The sequence below is a fragment of the Panthera pardus genome, unplaced genomic scaffold, assembly GCF_024362965.1.
Source record: "Panthera pardus isolate Hobbes unplaced genomic scaffold, ASM2436296v1 HiC_scaffold_3, whole genome shotgun sequence".
Lineage (NCBI taxonomy): Eukaryota > Metazoa > Chordata > Mammalia > Carnivora > Felidae > Panthera > Panthera pardus.
Genome location: NW_026526876.1, coordinates 27,952,201 through 27,971,694, shown reverse-complemented (window position 1 = coordinate 27,971,694; position 19,494 = coordinate 27,952,201). Strand labels below are relative to the sequence as shown.

The following is a 19,494-nucleotide window of genomic DNA, read 5'->3' as shown; positions in this document are numbered from 1 at the left end:
TCATCATACTTTTTCTGTTGCATGGAGGATACAAATTATTAACCTCAGTTTTTTTGTTTTTAAAGAAAAAACACAGCAGCAGTAGGAGCTCAGCCCTTCTGAACAGCCCCACAGTAACAACAAGCTCATGTGCAGGGGCTGTAAGAAAAAGAAATTTTTGGGAAGGAACCACATTACTCATTAAAGCTAAAATGTGCTTTCAAATCTGATCCAAGTGCTGGAAGAGTGTGGAGTTCATTTCCCAGACAAGTCATTTTAGTGGATTTGTAGGGAGCACTGGTTACTTATAACCTGTATTCTGTGCTTTTAGCCACCAATTTGCAGAATAGTATTATTCATAAGCAGTGTCTGTCAGTGCTGTCCAGTATATTTGGTGTGATGATAGAAGTGTTCTGTATCTGTGCTGTCCAATGTGATAGCCACTAGCCACACATAGCTATTGATCAACTGAGGAAGTCAATTTTAGGTTTTATTTAATTAAAAAAAAATTTTTTTAATGTTTATTTATTTTTGAGAGAGAAAGACAGAACATGAGCAGGGGAGGGGCAGAGAGAGAGGGAGACACAGAATCCAAAGCAGGCTCCAGGCTCTGAGCTGTCAGCACAGAGCCTGACATGGGGCTCGAACCCACGAACTGTGAGATCATGACCTGAGCCGAAGTCGGACGCTTAACCGACTTAGCCACCCAGGCACCCCAGATTTTATTTAATTTTAATTAATTTAAATTTAAATAGCCATATGTGGCTAGTGGCTACTGTCTTGGACAGCACAACTTTATATACTATAAGAGACTGTTGGTTTGCTGGGCAAGAAATTAAGTGCATGCTTGGAGGTGTTTAGCAATTCATTGGTATACATTCATTCTTCCACACAGGTCATGTGTTTCTATACATTGTGATAAGCTCATTCATGAGAATCCTATCTAAGATTCTATTCCAGAGGCATGGGGGCTGGGGGGTAGTGAAGCTGTGGAACTGACATGACTGTTTAGAAATGGAAGCTCAAAGTTGTATGCTAATATCAGACAGAAGGACAATGAAAATGTCAAGATCATTTTTCCCCCTTAATAAAATCAAGGTTGTAGAATGGCCTCTCCTGGGAATTGTAGCAGATGTTCAGCTTCTGACCAGGGGAGGTATTCTTCAATAAAATCCAAAAGGAGAAAGGGGGAGAAAGTCTCAGTGAATATATTTCTAGGAAGGATGGGGTGAGATGAAAGTGGAGGAAACCTTTGGAGGGAGATGTGTTTATAGCTTAGTGTAATGAAAAGAACCTGGCTAGGAGTCTGCCAGTGTTAATAATCTGTTAACGTAGGACTTTACAGAGTGAATCCCTATTTGTTATTGTTGTTGTTTGCTTAGGCTTGGGATAGGATTAAACTCTATTCTCCATTACCAGTTCCTCTGCCAGAAAGTCCATACTTAGCAGAGAAGAATGAAAGATCAAAACCTAATTTAAATGGCTAAGAGATGCCAAATTGAGCTAGGAAATGTCAAATAGGGCTAAAGATTCAAATTGCAGAGTACCAGTTGAAAGTAACCAAGTGTTTGGTTAGAAAGGTTGCTTTTTCAGGCAAGGGATGGCGCTGACAGAGGCAAAGGGCACTTACTGCAGCATGAGAAGCGCAGTGCTGGCCACAGGGCAGCGCTAAGATTAGCAGAGCCTTACGGGGTTCAAGCTGGACACAGCAAAGGAAAGCCAGAGGAGCTATGGATTGACAACTGCTGGGGAGCTGAGGCCTGGAAGAATTGGAAAACCTAATTTAATATCTCTGCTTAGCAGGACTTCAGGCATCCTCTTGCCTAAGTGAGAAAGCTAGGTAACTAATTGAAAAAGAGAATGCGTTTGGCAACAACTAAGCGTTCTGAGCAGGTTCGGACGTATATGGGCAATGAGGTGCTCAACTATGAACTCTTTGCTAGGAGGTAGGATCTGGGTTCTCTGCATTCTTCCTCTTGTACGTTAGATCCCTGGAAGCCTACAGCCTTGTTAGAGCTGGCCGAACAATCTTAGATGTGTGGCCCATCCCAGTGTGTGGTTGGAGCCTACGGACAGTTTTGCAGGCGGTGATGAGCAACACCCCTTTAGCAGTCATCAGCTCACAGTGCTTTATCAATAGGTGCAATTTCTCTGTGAAGCTGACAGCTTAGTGTACTGAAAAGAGTACTGGCCTAGAAGTCTTGGAGTTGTTAATAATCCATTAACCTAGGATTTTACAGTTTACCGAGTGCTTTCAACAACAACAGTTGATAGCACTAACAACTGTAAGCATGTGTATGATGCTTAAAAGTTTGCAGAGTGCTTACACAAAGGTATTTGGTAGAGCCAGGAAGCAAACCCAGATCTTCTGACTGCTGGTCACAGTAATTTTACTGTATATAAGTCTAATCATCTTTCTAAACCTCAGTTTTTCCATCTGAAATAATACCCGTTGTATCTACCTCTTAAAGTTGTTGTAAGGTCACAGGCAGAATGTAAAGCATTTTGTACATCTTAAAACAGATGTACAGATGTAAAGTGGTAGTGATTACATCACTCTGTTATGTTCTGGCACTGCAGGTATGAGTTCTAGTGAAAGCCTCTAATCAGAATTCTGCATACTGTCATGGAACTGAAAAGGTTAAGGTTTTCTACCTTTATTGGATTGTTATTCCTGTCTATCAGATAGTTCTTTGCAAATTTCTGAAGCTAGCCTAATTTCTTAAAATCCCAGTGGAGGAAGAAATAGAATCCTTAATTCCCGTTTCTCTCAAGTCTTACCAGTAACTGGTAAGTAGAGGCTTGAATAGCATCCAGGCTCTGGGTCTGACTTTGCAGGTGTTCACTAGTGGGTGCTGAATGGAAAAGTTGCTTTCCTCATTTCAGGCACTAGCAGGACAGGACTCTTGGCTATCAGTTCTAAAGGAGGAAAATTCTGGGGGCTGTTCCTCCAGTATGGCCAGTGATTGAGCAGACTGTCTTTTGCTTTTACTGTGACAGACCTGGCTCTTCAGGACTTCCATTCTCTTTCAGGGGTTGTTGATAAGATTGTCTGGCTAGTTTGAAAGTGAAACATAAAGCAATATATAAGCTTGATATTTTATTTTATAAGAAGGCTGCTTTATTTATATTTTATACATATATATATATATTTATATTTGTGCGTGTGTGTGTAGCAGTGGTTTATTAGGCAGCAATAGCTAAGCAATATACCATTCAATCATTGATTCATTCAGATGCTCACTGAGCTGCTCCTGCATGCCAGACACAGTGCAAGGACTGGGCATATAGAAAGAACTAGGGCAGAGAAGGTTGCTTTACAGTCATCTCTTCCGTTGCCCTTAGGACTTTCCAGACCCACACAAAATTATTTTTGTTGTCCTTTTTTTTTTCTTTTCATTTTTTATCTTTGGCAAAATAAGGACTCTAGTGCCAAAAATATGGGAGCCATTAAAGACACATAGCAAATACAGGGAAAAGGAGAGCTACTCTGAACAATGGCTAGCTGAAACCTTTGTCAAGTCCAATTAGTTCACAAACATTTGTTTAATAAACCCAGATTTGTACAGGGATTCCTGGGAGCTTTCCTGGGTTGCATGTTCAGTTGTTGAGTTTAGACTTTGAGAAGGTTATTTCTACTTCAGTTTGGCATCATTATTGATTACTCCTATTGTCCCTGCTGAGTTCCCAAATCTGTAGTTCAGCCAGGAGGCCTACACTATCTTCCTGAGATTGGCTGTGGTGGGCAGGCGACTTGAACTTGCCTAGACCTGAATTTTTATATTGGAACTTCTTTTCTTAGCAGGGATGGCACCTCTCCCTTCAGTTCAACATGTGTCTGTAGTCAAGCCTCTTAGATATACAAAGAAATGTGTTGTGTTCCCTGTACCCTGGGAGCCATACGGTCTTATTGGGAAATGAAAACTACATTAAAAAAAAGAAACTGAGGTAGGATGCAACTGTGCCTAAATATATGGTACAGATAGTGAGTGCCACGAAAGTGTAAGGTGAGCTTGAGCCGAAGGAGTTACAGAGTCATTTCTGGAGGGGGTAGCACTTAACTAGGCTGTGAAGGAATGTGTGAATGTTTAGCTAGGTGGACAGGAGGAAGGGTGGCACTCCAAGTCAGGCAACTGAAAGGCCAAAGGCTTAGGGCAAAGAACGAACCTGGCTTATTTCAGGAAATAGAGTGGGCATTGTTTGGGCCGGAGAGAGCAGTCCTGCTGAGGACAGTGTGAGATGGCTACGTAAACTGAGTGAGCTTAAGTTCCAGAGGACTTTGAATGACAGCTGAGGATTTAGACTTTATTGTATAGATCAGGGGTGTCACTGATTACTTTTTGAACAAGGAAGGGACATGGTGAAAGTGGTGGTTAAGATGACTGAAACCGTAGAGGAATGTAGACTGTGTTGGCAGAGGGAGCTCAGAAGTGCAGAGTCCGCTTTAGGAATCCAGGAGTAAGGGGAAAGGGTCTCAGTGAGAGTGATGACAGAGAGAATGGGAAGTGGGGTTCTGTCCCAGAGGCCTTTGAAGGGAGAATTGGAGGGGAGAGGAAGGAAAGAATCAAGTGGAACTCAGAGGTTTGTCTTCAGCCAAGAGAGCAGTGGTACCAATGTTAGAAATGGCATTGATGAGAAAGGAGACTAGTTTAGGAGGATGGTTGGGGCAAACATACATGTAGTGAGGTTGAGTTTGAGATCATAGTAAAAAAAAAAAAAAATTCAGATTGTATGCATGTGTGTATGTGTGTTTTTGCAGGTCCACAATCCTTTGTCTGCATTTCTGAAATCCAAAGGGTACTGGAAACTGAAATACTTTTTTTTTTTTTTTTTTTGGTAAATTTGTGGCAGACTCATTTGGCACCAAAACCTGGTTTGAGTGGACTTAGGGCTGTTTATAGTCTTTATTTATTCCACTTATTGTGAGTATTCACACTTTTCACTACAAAAACTAGCTTGTACTGTGTTAACAGAAAAACCCTAAGTCTTAGGTGACTTAACACAATATGCCCAGTGTGGGGAAGGGAAGGACAGTGTTCCCCACAGTCAGAACCCTGATCGAGGGTGGCCCCACTGACCTGGAACATGTGGCCACCAAAGAAGAGAGTGTAGAACTCAGTTATGTTCCCAGCTCTTGGTCAGAACTAGTGATAAAGTCCCAAACTAACTTCAAGAGAGGCTAAGCAGGACAGAGGTGCGTGGGGGAATACCTGTTCATGTTCTGCCTGTGCTGTGGAAGCGCTGCCCCAGGGACCCTCCCTGGGGGGAGGCGTCACATAATATGTATGACAGGTACCATACTTCCTCTCTAAGCTCAAAAACGCATTCTGAAACCCTTTTCGCCCCAAGAATTTTGGCTAAAGGCTAATGGGACCTGTGTTTTCATTTATTGAGCACTTACTATGTGCCAGGTACCATTCTCATGTCTTTACCTAATTATTTCATTTAATTCTTCTGATAACTCCATGAGATAAATATTGTTACTATTCGCACTTGACAGATGAGGAAACTGAGTTACAGATAGGTTAGTCAAATTCAAAGTCATAGAGCTAGGAGGTTGTAGAGCCAGGGTTTGAAACCAGATGGTTGGACTCTGCTGTCACATTTTTAAGAACAACATATCTGCCTCAAATACATGGCAGACAGAGGAAGTTTTGCTTGAGAGATTGGGGCTGGTCATAGAGATTTGGAAATTTTCTATTTACAAGTTGCCTATTTTTTTATTATTAAAAATTTTTAAGTTTATTTATTTATTTTGAGAGAGGGTGGGGGAGGGAGGGAGCATGTGTGTGCCAGCATGAGCAGGAGAGGGGCAGAGAGACAGGAGACAGAATCCCAAGCAGGCTCCACGTTGTTGGCACAGAGCTTGAAGCAGGGCTTGATCTCAACAAATCATGAGATCATGACCTGAGCCTCGCAAGATCAAGAGTTGGACACTTAACCGACTGAGCCACCCAGGTGCCCCTCAAGTTGCCCATTTTTTATTCTTACTGAAGAGAGGATGTGAGGAAAGCAGGAGAAATCCAGAGGCCAAAAGTCCAAACATCAACATGTGGGGGGAGGGGTGGGAGAAGGCATGAGGAAGAGGAACCAGCAAAGAAGCAGAAGTGGTTAGAGTGATGGCAGGTTCCCTGGGCTGGGATAGAGTCACAGAAGGCAGGGGAGGAGAGAACCTCATGAAAGAGAACTTGGCCACCAGTGTGAAATGTCTCAGAGAAGCAAGGAGAATGGTTGGCAGGAGGAATTGAATATATTTATCTTTATCTGAACTTTTCTTATCCATGGCTTATTCTCGTCAGCCTGACAGGGGGAACTTGGATTTAGGAACTTGGCAGATGTGGGCACACCATGTGGTACATGCCAGCATCCTGCCCTAGAAAGGCTGTCACCACATCAAAGAAGGGATTCAGAGCCCTAAGCATCTTTGTTTACACTGCTTACTAATCACAGGCTTGGTTGGTCTTGAGTAGGAGTGATTTGTGGTTTAAGGCAAAAGTTTAAATTCCCTTTCTAACTGAATTCACACGGAATAGTGCTTGGATTATGGTCGTCATTAAATAAATTCAGTTCCTTCAGTCCCACAAAGGGACAGAGGGGATTCCTTTGTAAGTACATCGAAGTATAATGTCCCAGTTTATGAATAAGAGCTATTGCTATATGTTTTTTATTGCTATAAAAAATGAGATGAAAAGCAACAAAAGAATACAATTTTATTTTAAATCAACAGAGAGAAATAAATCCTAAGGGGCTTTAGTTAATACATCAATATTGGTTAACTAATTGTAATAAAAACAAATGTACTATAGTAATGTATGATGTTAATAATAGATGAAACTGTTTGGTGGGAGGAAAGGTATGTGGGATCTGTTTGCTCAATTTTTCTGAAACTCTAAAGCTGTTCTAGAAACAGAATCTGTTAATAGAAAATACTAACAGTGCAAAAGCTACACCATGGTGTGCTGGACTGTGAGCAGCAGCAGGTGAAAGGCTCTGGTAGCCCCCCTGCGGGGGCAGACAGGTTTGCAGACTTCGGTGAGCGCTCGGGTACTCCCGAGCCAGCTGTGGGACCAGAGAGTGTAGGCAGCTGGAGGTGGCACGTCCGTGTGCAGCGGCATGTCGGGGCACTGTGCTGTGGAGGGCCCTTGCCATGCTAACTGCTCAGCATTCCAGGGAAGGAGAAAAAGAGGACAGACAACTGCTGTCACCTGTGTAAACCTCAAATCCACACAGTAACTTTCTCTGCAGCACTGCCCCACCTTTCTGCTTGCACATGCCTGCACGTGCGCGCACACACACACACACACACACACACACACTTACACTCACCTAGAGTGCAGACCAGATGGGGCACGGTGCTTTTCCATTCTACTTCCTCCATCCCCATCTACTCACAACCTCAGCCAAAGCATCCCCTACTGGCTCCCCAGGCCCCATAGCTTGCTGCATGATTGGTACCTCAGTGTCCTGGTTCTGACTTCATTATTACTCCCATCTCCTCCATGAGTTCCAAGAAATAAGGTCCCATTGAAGCTCTGCGTCTGTGAGTAAAATAAACCTCCTTTTTTTTTTTTTATTTTTTTAATGTTTATTTATGTTTGAGAAAGAGAGAGAGAGAGCGATAGCAGGGGAGGAGCAGAGAGAGAGGGAGAAACAGAATCCGAAGCAGGCTTCAGGCTCTGGGCTGTCGGCACAGAGCCCGATGCGGGGCTCGAACTCATGAACCGTGAGATCATGACCTGAGCCGAAGCCAGACGCTTAACCAACTGAGCCACCCAGGTGCCCCAAAATAAACCTCCTTTGCCTGTGTGACACTTAAGTTGTGGCAAAACATGATGGTTAAGAGCTGGGCTTCCAGGTTTTGAATCCTGGCTCTTTAAAGCATGGTGACCTTGAAGGAACTTATTTAACTTTATTGTCACTCAGTTTCTCCTGTAAAATAGGGACAATAATAGTATTTGTTGTGAGGATTTGCTTAATTGATACATGTAACAGGCTTAGAACAAGGCTTAATACATAGTAAACGTTCAGTAAATGTTAGCTATTGTCATATACTATTAATGGATGAAGTGGTCTACATGTTACATTAAAGAGTGAGAGGGCAAGATCAGAGCTGTGTTTTGAAGAGTTGTCACATTGCAGGTCAGCAGAGCGGGAGCTTTGCCATCCACTGTTTGGTATATGAACTTTTCAGGGACATGAAGCTCTTTGAGCCCCAATTCCACCTCGTCTTTAAAATAATGGGATAGAGGGTGGCATTATTATATTTTGATTCAATGATTCTCAAGCTGTGGTCTAGGGATCCCTGGGAAGTTCCCAAGAACTTTTCAGGGGGTCCGTGAGGTCAAAACTATTTTCATATTAATACTAAAATGTTACTTGCCCTTTTTACCCTCAATCTCTTAAGAATGTACAGTAGAGTTTTCCAGCGGCTGCATGATACGTATTATCACAACAGATTAAAAGCAGAAGTTGACATGAGAATCCAGCTGTCTCCTATTAAGCCATGCATTAAGGAGATTTGTATTCTGTCACTAAACTCTAAAAATATAGTTCTTTTTTATAACTGTGTTTATGTTAGCATGTAATATTTTTTAAATTGTTTTAAAATGAACAAAATAAATATAAATTTTGTTTTAATTTCTAATGTGGCAAATATCAGTGGATACAATATATGCAAACAAAAGCTCTTTGAGGTCCTGAGCCTTTTTTTCTTTTAATTTTTTTAATGTTTTATTTTATTTTTTGAAAGAGAGAGACAGAGTGCAAGCGGCGTTTGGTGGGGGGCAGAGGGGAGGGGGGTGGGCAGAGAGAAGGGAGACACTGAATCCGAAGCAGGCTCCAGGCTCTGAGCTGTCAGCACAGAACCAGAGGTGGGGCTTGAACCCACGGATGCAAGATCGTGACCTGAGCCGAAGTCAGATATTCACCCAACTAAACCACCTCAGCCTTAAAAAAAAAAAAAAAAGTTTATTTTTGAGGAAAAGAAAAAGACATGAGTGGGGGAGGGGCAGAGAACAGGGGAGAGAGAATCCCAAGCAGGCTCCACACTGTCAGTGCAGAGTCTGACGCAGGGCTCAGTCTCAAACTGCAAGATGATGACCTGAACCGAAACCAGGAGTCAGAGGCTTAACCAACTGAGCCACCCAGGTGCCCTATCCTCAGTCATTTTTAGGATGTAAATTAGAACCACTCGTCCAGTTCAGTGGACTATAAGAGAATTCTAGCTTTCTCATCTCTTGGGAAAAAGAAGTTCTTTATGTACCCACCCCACCTTTCGCATTCTGTCCTGTTTCTGTCGATTTCTCTGTCTGCTCTGTGTTTCTCATCTAAAGATACTCTGAAACTTTCTTCTTTCTTCCAAGCCACAGCCTATTAATTTCTCTTTCTCAGTATACTTTTCGCTCACTGTCCACTCTTCCTTTCCTCCATCTCTGTTAATTTGTTGGTATCCTGACAGGCTTAGTTTTATTTTTTCACTATACGTGTTCTTTTCTTCTGTAATATCTCTTCCCTTTTCCTGCCATTTTAAACTCGCTTGCTCTTTACAGTATTTCTTCCTCCTTGATTTGTTTCTTAACATTCTAATGCTTCTACTTCCTCCTATTTCTGACGTTTACACTCAATTCTGTTCTCGCTCAATCCATTTAATAAATATTAGGCACAAATATTAGATACCATTTCCTTTGCTTGTCACTGGTAGTACAGAAACAAGATAGACACGGTCCACGGGGTACCCATAGGCTACCCATGATAATAAGTTAAGACAAATCTGGAGACACTTCTAAGGTAACTTGTCCAGGGTCCTGCTTTATGCCACCAGGGGTAGTCTTGAAAGGGTCATGGAAATCCATTGTAACAGCAGCAACCGCATGTCTACTATGTATGAGGTATCTTGTGTATATTATGTTGTTTAGTTCTCATAGCTCTTCAAATCAGCTATGTTTAGCCTCACTGTACACATGGAAAACTAAGATTCATAGAGCATAAGTAACTTGCTTGTGGACTTATAGCTAGGAAGTATCCATCCCAAGATTTCTCTTTCTCTTCAGTCATATCAGCCAAGAAGGAAAGGTGTCCTGGCCAGGAGGTGATATGGTAGGAGAAACTCCAGAGCCAGTTGTAGAAATAGAGTGTATGAACTTAGAAATGACATGTCAGCATAGCAGCTGAGCTGGGCAGCCACTTAGAGATCTTGTCCTAAGAGCTTTGTTGCCCCTGAAGTTAGAACTCAAAGGCTACAAGTCACTGGAAAGGAATGCGTATGAGGTAGAGACGCTGTAACGGGAGCCATCAGGGATGTTTGCCTAAGGTTGCTAAAGGACTACCTGAAGCTTACCTGGGAATGGCAGGATAACACATGCCAGAGAACCCGCTAACCTGTCTATCATTCCTTTGACAGAGTGACGTCAGAATCAAGTTTGAGCACAACGGGGAAAGGCGGTAAGTCTGCCTTCTGATCAGTGGTTGTGTTCACGTGTGCTGCGGTTCTCAGAAAGCATCGAGCTTATGGAAGCTGTTTCCCTGGAGTGATCCCTGTGGGCTCCCTGGCTAGATGATGGGGTTGATTTGGCATAAAAGGGCAATTTTTACTTTTGGCTTGGCTTACCAATTAAACTTTATTTTTGGTCTTAGGAATGGAAGCCATTTCAACTGCTTTTACTGTTTTTACTCTTCTGCTATTATTCTGCTCCTGTGGGGTCCACCATTTTGCTAGGGGAGGAAGTCAGGACTCCAGCCCTACTCAGTTATGACTTCCAGATACACTGACATTGTGCCACCTGATAGCATCAGAAGGAGATCAGGAGGCGTCTGGGTGGCTCAGTCGGTTGAGTGTCCGACTCTAGATTTCCACTCAGGTCATGATCCCAGGGTTATGGGATTGAGCCCCATGTCAGGCTCCATGCTAAGTGTGGAGCCTGTTTAAGATTCTCTCTCTCTCTCCCTCTGCCCCTCTCCTCTCTCTGTCCTCCCTCTGCCCTCTCCTCTTCTCTCTCTCTCTTCCCTCTGCCCCTCTCTTCTTATCTCTCTCTCTCTCTCTCAGAAAATAAAAATAAAAAATTAGTTAAAAGAGGATCAAGATTCTCCTGTGATGTGGTGCTATTTCCAGCCCAGTAGAGTGGCCCTGGCCCCTGGCTTTGTCCACCTGATGGGCCAGGTTAGTGACTTGGAAGTTTCTTTATAATGTGTCAGGGTCATGGGAAGCTGCATCAAGTCTGTCAGTTGTGAAAGATTTCAGATCATTTGAGGACATAGAAAGAGGGAGTTTTTCAGTCTATATTCAGTGTCTTACCTTGTTAGGGAAGTGAAAGTAATGTTATGAAACGCTTTTGTCCTTTCCTCCATTGTTAGTATTTAGTTTTTTGTAGGAAGCCAAGATAGAAGTTTTCAGTGGAGAAAAATAGGACTCCACTTAATTTCTAAAGTTATTTAAGGAAAAACTTATTTTTTTTAAACTCAACATGGGGCTTGAACTCACAACCCCAACATCAAGAATCGCATGTTCTGACTGAGCCAGCCAGATGCTCCTTAAGGAAAAACTTTTAAATAAACTTTATTTTGAGAGAGAGACAGAGCATCCCAAGCAGGCTCCGCACTATCAATGCTGAGCCCAGTGTGGGGCTTGATCTCACAACCATGAGATCATGACATGAGCTGAAATCAAGAGTTGGATGCTAACAGACTGAGCCACCCAGACGCCACTTAAGGAATAACTTTTGAAAAGCATACAGAACTCTGGTAATGGGATAATTGGGACCCTGTGCGTGCACGCATGTGGCATATATGTGCCTGAGTGTGCTTTTCAATATGTTTCCTGCTATTCCAGTCTCTCTCATAGATACCCCACTTTTGCCTTTGCTTTGAGCATTTGGAAATGTGAACAGCAAACCCATGAGAATAAGCTCTTCCTATTAGATTAGTTCCACCAGAGGACATTAGTGCCTCCAAACATTGTTAGCACAAGTCCAGATATGTGGCTGCTGTTCTCCCTTAAAAAGATATATTAACAAGCCTGCAAGGTTGTCAGAGGTTGCCTGGTGGAAACACTGTGGTCTGCGGAGCCAGAGCCCTGCTACTGCGGTGTGTGTTCTAGGGCTGTTTCAGGCCTGGAGGGAGGAAAGTCTGATTTCTGTCCCCAGCGGCTCATCCTGTGTCCTGCCAGTAGCAGAGAAGTTAAATTGTCACTTGATTGTTGCTGCTTTTCACACTTCTGACATGACTGGGTTTTGGAAGGATTGCCAAACTCAGACTGGCAGAGAGTTTTCAGAAGTAGATACAAAATCAAAAGCTCAATTGTGTTGGAGCCTAATTATGTGGTTACGCTCTCCTGAATTCCTGTTCCCAAAGTGGTATGTAGTTACAGTGAGCAGACGTACACTGAGAAACTGTATGTGTTTAGTTTCAGAGAAGCTGCCAGATCGAAACCACAAATATTTAAGGTGGTCAGGTAGGAATGGCCTTTCAAAGCCTGAACAGCAGAGTGTTGGTATCAAGATTTCGAAAACTGTGCATTCTCTTTTTATGGAGCTGTTTTCAGGAGCCATTGCATTTCACTGTTTGTGTACTATGTGTGGAATTGAGGACTTTTAAGTTGGTGCGAGGAAGCCAAGTTGCAGCTGCACTATGCCAGACAGCTCTGGTTTCATGTGTTTTATGTCTTAGAGATTTTATAGAGGATATGATTGTGGGCTTTCTTTACTTTTTGCAGGGAATATGGATAGTATATATCTAAATGTTGTAGGCCCTTAGAGAATTAGAATGTACAGAAAAGAGGGAAGAAATAGTCTTTTTCCCTTCACCTATGCTAAGTATCCATTCTGTTTCCCTTTGCTTTGGAAGGGTAGGGATCCGGCTCCTAACGCTTTTACCTTTTAGCCCCAGGAGGGCAGAAGAGGACTGTAGATTCAAACTCCTTCCCTTGGAAAGCTTCCCTGTCTGGACACTGGTGAGGGTGGTTGTCACAGGTGTTAGTCCCCTCTTTGAACCATTGGCTAAAAATGCCTACCACTCAGGGTGATGGCGGCAGCTTCGATCTTACCAACGCTGATAGTCCTGGTTTCTCATCTTGACTTTGGGGCTGCTTTTGAGGTTTTGAATGGCTTGTTGCCAGGCACAGTGCAGGAGAATTTATCTGAGCCTGATCCTTTTCTAATGGTGTGCTAGGGACATATGAATGGTCTCCTGGTATTTTATTCAGGAAGACTGGCCCCTGTTGCTGAGATGCTGATGAAGGAGGTATGATTTGCTATTAGGAATTAATGGAAAGCCATTCTCTCAAAAGTCTCCAGAAAACGTCCATATCTAGATAACCCATATCTAGATAGCATTACACAGTATCATTCCTTGGCACAGTTGGTTTGAGGGAAAAAAAAAATACAAGGATTACAGTATGAATGGATTCCCAGGTGGGATATGAACTAATATATTCAATATAATTTCCAAAAATGAAAGGTGGTGATGGATAAAGGAAAAGTTATGGAGAAATTATCTTCCTGGGATGTTAGGCTTTGTGTGAAGGATAGACTGGTTGATAGAAGTATGCTATTAAGGTTGTCCAAAAGAACTTTCTGCTATAATGTAAATGTCATGTACCTTTGTTGTCCAGCATAGTAACCACTGGTCACATTGCCTTGTGGCTAGTGAGACTGAGGAACCAGTATAAAATTTAATTTTAATCAGTTTGAATTTAACCAGCTGCATGTGGCTAGTGGCTACCACATTGAATAGTACAGTTCTAGGATGATGGAAGCTTTTATGCTGCCTACTTATTTGTGCCAGCCTGGCACAGAAGAACATTAAAGAAATTATCTGGTCAGATTCCATTAAAATCCAGTAGCTTAGATCCCTCTGTCCTGTGGTTTATTGCTTCTTACTCTGGTTATACCACTTCCCACTCTGGAGGAGCAGAGAAGATGTAAAAAAACCACACACTTCTCAGCATGAGGAGGGCAAGAACTGGAGACGCTCCATGGCTGAATACTGCTACTCTACCGAGCACTAGTCATATTTCGTCCAGCCTAGGCTACTAAGAGATGAAGGTGGTTTTGATATATATTTTCCCCATCACATTAAGCATAAATTCATGTGTTTATTAGTCATTAATAACTCTTTGAATTGTCATAATATCCTTGTCTATGTTTCTGTTGGGTTGTTTGTCTTACTGATTTTGCATGGATTATTTTTCCAAGTTTGATATTTCTTAACTTTGTTGAGGGCTGATCATTTTGCTATCAGAAGTTTAAATTTTTGTTGTTAAATCTGCCTTCTTCCTCCTTGTCTTCTGTATTTTATATAATGCTTAGGAAGACCTTCTCCACTCCAATATTTTTTAATCCTATGCATTCTTCTGTATGTATGTGTGTGTGTGTGTATACACACACACACACACACACACACACACACACGTAGAGAGAGAGAGAGGGAGAGAGAGAATATATGAGTTACTTTCTGATATTCTCTTGTTTTCACTTATCTCATTGTTTATTTTTATCTTAAGTATTTAAGTTGTAATGTATTGGGTTGGGCCCATATGACCGCTTTTGTACATCAAAAATTGTTGACTACCAGCAGCATACAAAGGTAGAGAGAATGTTATACTGAACCCTTCTGAACCTGTAACCCAGATTTGATATTACCAATATTTTGTCAATTTTTTGTATATTTCATTCTTCTGTTTCATTCATTTTGTATGTTTAATCTGTCCCCAGTTTTAAATTTTGCTGTGATGTTTAATTGACAGATTCTTTTAACACATCTTTGAACAAGTTCTTACTCTACTCTGTATTTATAGACATTGTTTTTTGGGGGCACCTGGGTGGCTCTGTTGGTTAAGTGTCCGACTTCGGCTCAGGTCATGATCTCATGGTTCGTGAGTTCGAGCCTTGCATCGGGCTCTGTGCTGACAGCTTGGAGCCTGGAGCCTGCTTCAGATTCTGTGACTCCCTCTCTCTCTGCCCCTGCCCTGCTCGCACTCTGTTTCTCTCTCAAAAATAAATAAAACATTTTTAAAAAAGTTGTTTTTTGAACTGACCTAATGAGTTTCTCTAGAAAAGTGTCAATATCAACACTACTTATATGATCATATGTGTCACTTGTTAAAAAAAAACTTAGGCATGTAACCAACTCAAGGGAAATTCTTTTGACTCTTAGGTAGGAAATCTCAATTCTGAAGATAATCAGCATTGAGATTCCTCTGGCATCAGCAATGGATAAGACCTTTCAAGTCCTGGAGTTGAGTCATTTAGGAGTTAAGACCATGTTTTCAGGACCACTGCTCCAGTCTCCAGGTTTTCTTCCTAACAAGAGTGTTTAGAACCTAATGTTTAAATCCAGATGTCCTGCTTTTTTCTTTTTTTAATTTTATTTATTTATTTTTGAGAGAGACAGAGAGCATAAGCAGAGGAGGGGCAGAGAGAGAAGGACAGAGGATCCTAAGTGGGCTCCATACTGACAGCAGAGAGCCTAATGCGGGGCTCGAACTCACGAACCGTGAGATCATGACCTGAGCCAAATTCGGATGCTTAACTGACTGAGCCACCCAAGTGCCCCAGGTAGTCCTGCTTGGATACTGAACTGTCATTGATAGAAAGATCTGAGCTGAAATGGTAGAACAATTATTGGGACTGAGCAATGTTTGTGATGCTCAGGAGAAAGGTAAAAAAAAAAAAATAAAGTAGGTAAGAGAAGAAAAGAAAAAATAGAAAGTCAAACTGTATGAAGGAGAAAAAGAGAATCCTATGTTTAAAAGAACAGGAAGATATTCAGAAGTCCTAGCTTTCCAAATCTGACTTTTAAAATATACAATTAACGATGCTTCCTATTCCTTTTCAGAATTATAGCATTCAGCCGGCCTGTTAGATATGAAGATGTGGAACACAAGGTGACAACAGTGTTTGGGCAGCCTCTTGATCTTCATTACATGAATAATGAGGTAAGAAAGTAGATGGATGGTATGGAGACAAGATGGGGTGACAGCTGACTACCTTTTTCTTTCTCCTTAACTGCGGATATTTTAGTTTGTTCCTTTACTATCATCTGCAGGTTTTCCTTTTCTGGAGCCTCTTTCCTTAATTTCAATAATTCTGGGATTTCTGGTTTTTGCTACATGGGAGATTCCATAGCTACTTCCATTCTGCCTGCTCAGTCAGTGGTGGTAGCTCTAATACTCCATGGTGGGAACAGGTACGGTACTGGGGCCAGGATGTATATTGTCTCTGTTATGTTTTGTAGCTTATCTTTTTCTTTCCAGCACAACCTTAACAAGAAGCAGAGGTTTAGGAGGGGCTGGAGAGGTGTGGAAAACTGGTGGGTAGTTCCTCTATTGACAGTCATAAATACTGGACTCTTCTCTCAAAGTTTAACTCCCAAGTATAGTTTGTTTCCAAAGTTAGCACCTACTCAAGTGATTTCTTTAACTCTTCTTCCTCCTGTCCCCTGCCCTTCCTTCCAGTTCTTATTTTTTCATACTTTGTCACCCAGGAAGGGATTCTTTTGAGTGTCAGTTACTTGGCTGCTTTCCCAGCTCCAAGAAAGGTACTAGAGGCTACAGTCTGCTTGGGCTGATGCTTTGCATTAGTCTGAGAGGCAGTGTGTTGGTGCCTAGTAAAAAGTGTGCATCTTGAGGGAATTGAATTGGGGGACAAGACAAGAAAGCTGGACAACATCCTGGCTCTTTGAGAATTGGGTCCTTACTGTGTAGTTTTGTTTTATTGGTTAAAGAGTGAAGAATCTCCTCCATCAAGCAACCCAAGTGTCCATCCATCCATCAATAGATGAATGGATGAAGAAGATATGGTATATATATAGACAGAGTGAAATATTACTCAGCCATAAAAAAGATGAGATCTTACCATTTGCAACAACATGGATGGACCTAGAGGGTGTTATGCTAAGTGAAATAAGTGAGACAGAGAAAGACAAATACCATATGATTTCACTTATATATAGAATCTAAAACACAAAACAAATGAATAAATAAATGAAAAGCAGAAACAGACCCATAAACACGGAGAACAAACTGATGGTTATCAGAGGGGAGAGGTAGGCAAAATGTGTAAAGGAGGTGAGAGATACAAGCTTCCAGTTATGGAATGAGAAGTCATGGGGATAAAAGGTACAGCAGAGGGAATATAATGGTATTGCAGTAGCGTTATATGGCAACAGATGGTAGCTGCATTTGTGGTGAGCACAGTATAACATACAGACTTGTTAAATCAGTGTGTTGTACACCTGAAACTAACGTGACATTATGTGTCAACTATACTTTAAAAAATAAAAGCAAAAAACCTTCAGCTGGAGGAAAAAGGAATTTCTTCCATAATTTGGGGCTGACATCTATAGGGGCTGAGATTTGTTGGCTAAAACCCCCCAATCCCCTTTTATACAAAATATACAACTACAATTGGATATGTTGCCCAATAGCTAACAAAAATAAGACTGTCTGATCTTTTGTTTTTTTGTGACAAATTTTAGAAATACAGCAGATTTGGAAAATAAACCACTAGCTCTATAGTTAATAAGTAATGCAGATGAACTTTTAAAAATTGCAGCTCAAGCTTCAGTCACTGCATAGAAAGCAAGGCTGGAGTCTGCCAGCTAATCAGCATTAAAGAAGGTATTCTTTAGTGAGGAAAGACTTTACTGACTGATTTAGTGCTCATTTCTCTTTCCATTAAGAATTCCACATGTCCCAAAATCCATTTTCAAATTCTTTGGGCAATAAAGTGGCTTCCCAGAATGTTAGTCATTCCTTTATTTAAATATTTATGCAGATGTTAATTCTAAAGCCAAACATAATTAGTAGTTAGTAATTATTTTAGATGATGCATGTCTTTCCATGCTCTGCTAATGTGAATGACCAAGAATTGACTAGTTTACATTTTATTAATTTAAAAATCCCTCAACCTTTTTCTTTTCTTTGCCCTCTAAACCTTGCCACGTCAGGATTTGAGAACCACATGTGAGAAATCGGTTGGTATTTTATTTTATGTTTACTTATTTTTTTAATAGCATTATTGAGGTACAATTTACCCACCATAACATTTACCCTTTTAAGCTGTACAATTCAGTGGTTTTTAATATATGTACAGAGTTGTATAACCAACACTACTATCTAACTCCAGATACCCCAAAGAAAAGGCCTGTATCCATTCGCAGTCACTTCCTGTCCCCTCCTCTCCCTAGCACCTGGCAGGCAAACACAAACCTACTTTCTGTCTCTTTGGATTTGCCTGTTCTGAACATTTCATATACGTGGAATCATATAATATGTGGCCTTTTGTGTTTGGCTTCTTGCACTTAACATAATGTTTTCAAGATAATAATATTCCATTGTATGGAGAAACCACATTTTGTGTATCCATCTGGATACTGGAATTGTTTTCACTTTTTTGACCATTATGAGTAACGCTGCCATAAACATCTGTGTACACATTTTCATATGCACGTATTTTTTTCAGTTCTCTGGAGTATATACCAAGGAGTAGAACTGTTGTCTTACGGTAACTCTATGTTATCATTTTGAGAAACTGTCCATCCTTCCCATATCCACTGTACCATTTTACATTCCTACCAGCAGCATAGAAAAGTTATAATTTCCCTATGTCCTCATCAAGACTTGTTACTTTTTGGGTTTTTGCATATCTGTTTTTTAAATTATAGCCATCCTAGTAGGTACGAAGTGGTATCTCATTGTGGTTTTAATTTGCATTTCCCTAATGACTAATGACATGGAGTGTCTTTTTGGTGCTTATTGGCCATTTGTCTGTCTTCTTTGGGCGATGTCTATTCAAATCTTTTGTCCATTAGGAGAATTGGATTCTTTGTCCTCTTACTGTTGAGTTGTAAGAGTTCTATATATATTCTGGATACTAGACCCATATCATACTTTTGCACAATTGTAGTTTGTTTGTTTGTTTAAGTTAAAGCCTACTCCAGTTATTTCTTTATCTCTCTCCACCTCCCACAACAGTTCTTGTTTATTCATACTTTGAATGTTACAGGAAGGAATTCTTTTACGATGTGATAAGATTTGCAAATTTTTCTCCCATTCCATGAGTTGTCTTGAAATTTTATTTTATTTTATTTTTTATTTATTTATTTTAAGCAATCTCTGCTCCCCACATGGGGCTCAAACTCACAACCCCAAGATCATGAGTTGCATGATCTTTTGACTGAGCCAGCCAGGTGCCCCTTGAAATTTTACTATTATTTTTAAAAAAAAAATTTTTTTTTAACGTTTATTTTTGAGACAGAGAGAGACAGAGCATGAACGGGGGAGGGGCAGAGAGAGAGGGAGACACAGAATCTGAAGCAGGCTCCAGGCTCTGAGCCATCAGCCCAGAGCCCGACGCGGGGCTTGAACTCACGGACCGCGAGATCGTGACCTGAGCTGAAGTTGGACGCTTAACTGACTGAGCCACCCAGGCGCCCCGAAATTTTATTTTAAATACTGTTCTTGCTCTTTGTTTTCTCCTGGCCTAGAATTTAGTGTTGCCATCTCCTTTTATTATAACATGG

The 19,494-nt window shown here is 41.3% G+C and overlaps 1 protein-coding gene across 1 annotated transcript in view; it reads left to right on the top strand.

The window, feature by feature from the left end:
* The window catches only part of MAP3K3 (mitogen-activated protein kinase kinase kinase 3), a 60,814-nt gene that overhangs the window by 12,117 nt on the left and 29,203 nt on the right, over positions 1-19,494 (top strand). The window contains exons 3-4 of the mRNA XM_019466590.2: positions 10,379-10,419; positions 15,808-15,907. Of these exons, the coding sequence (XP_019322135.1) occupies positions 10,379-10,419; positions 15,808-15,907 (141 nt within the window). The remainder of the gene's footprint in view (positions 1-10,378; positions 10,420-15,807; positions 15,908-19,494) is intronic.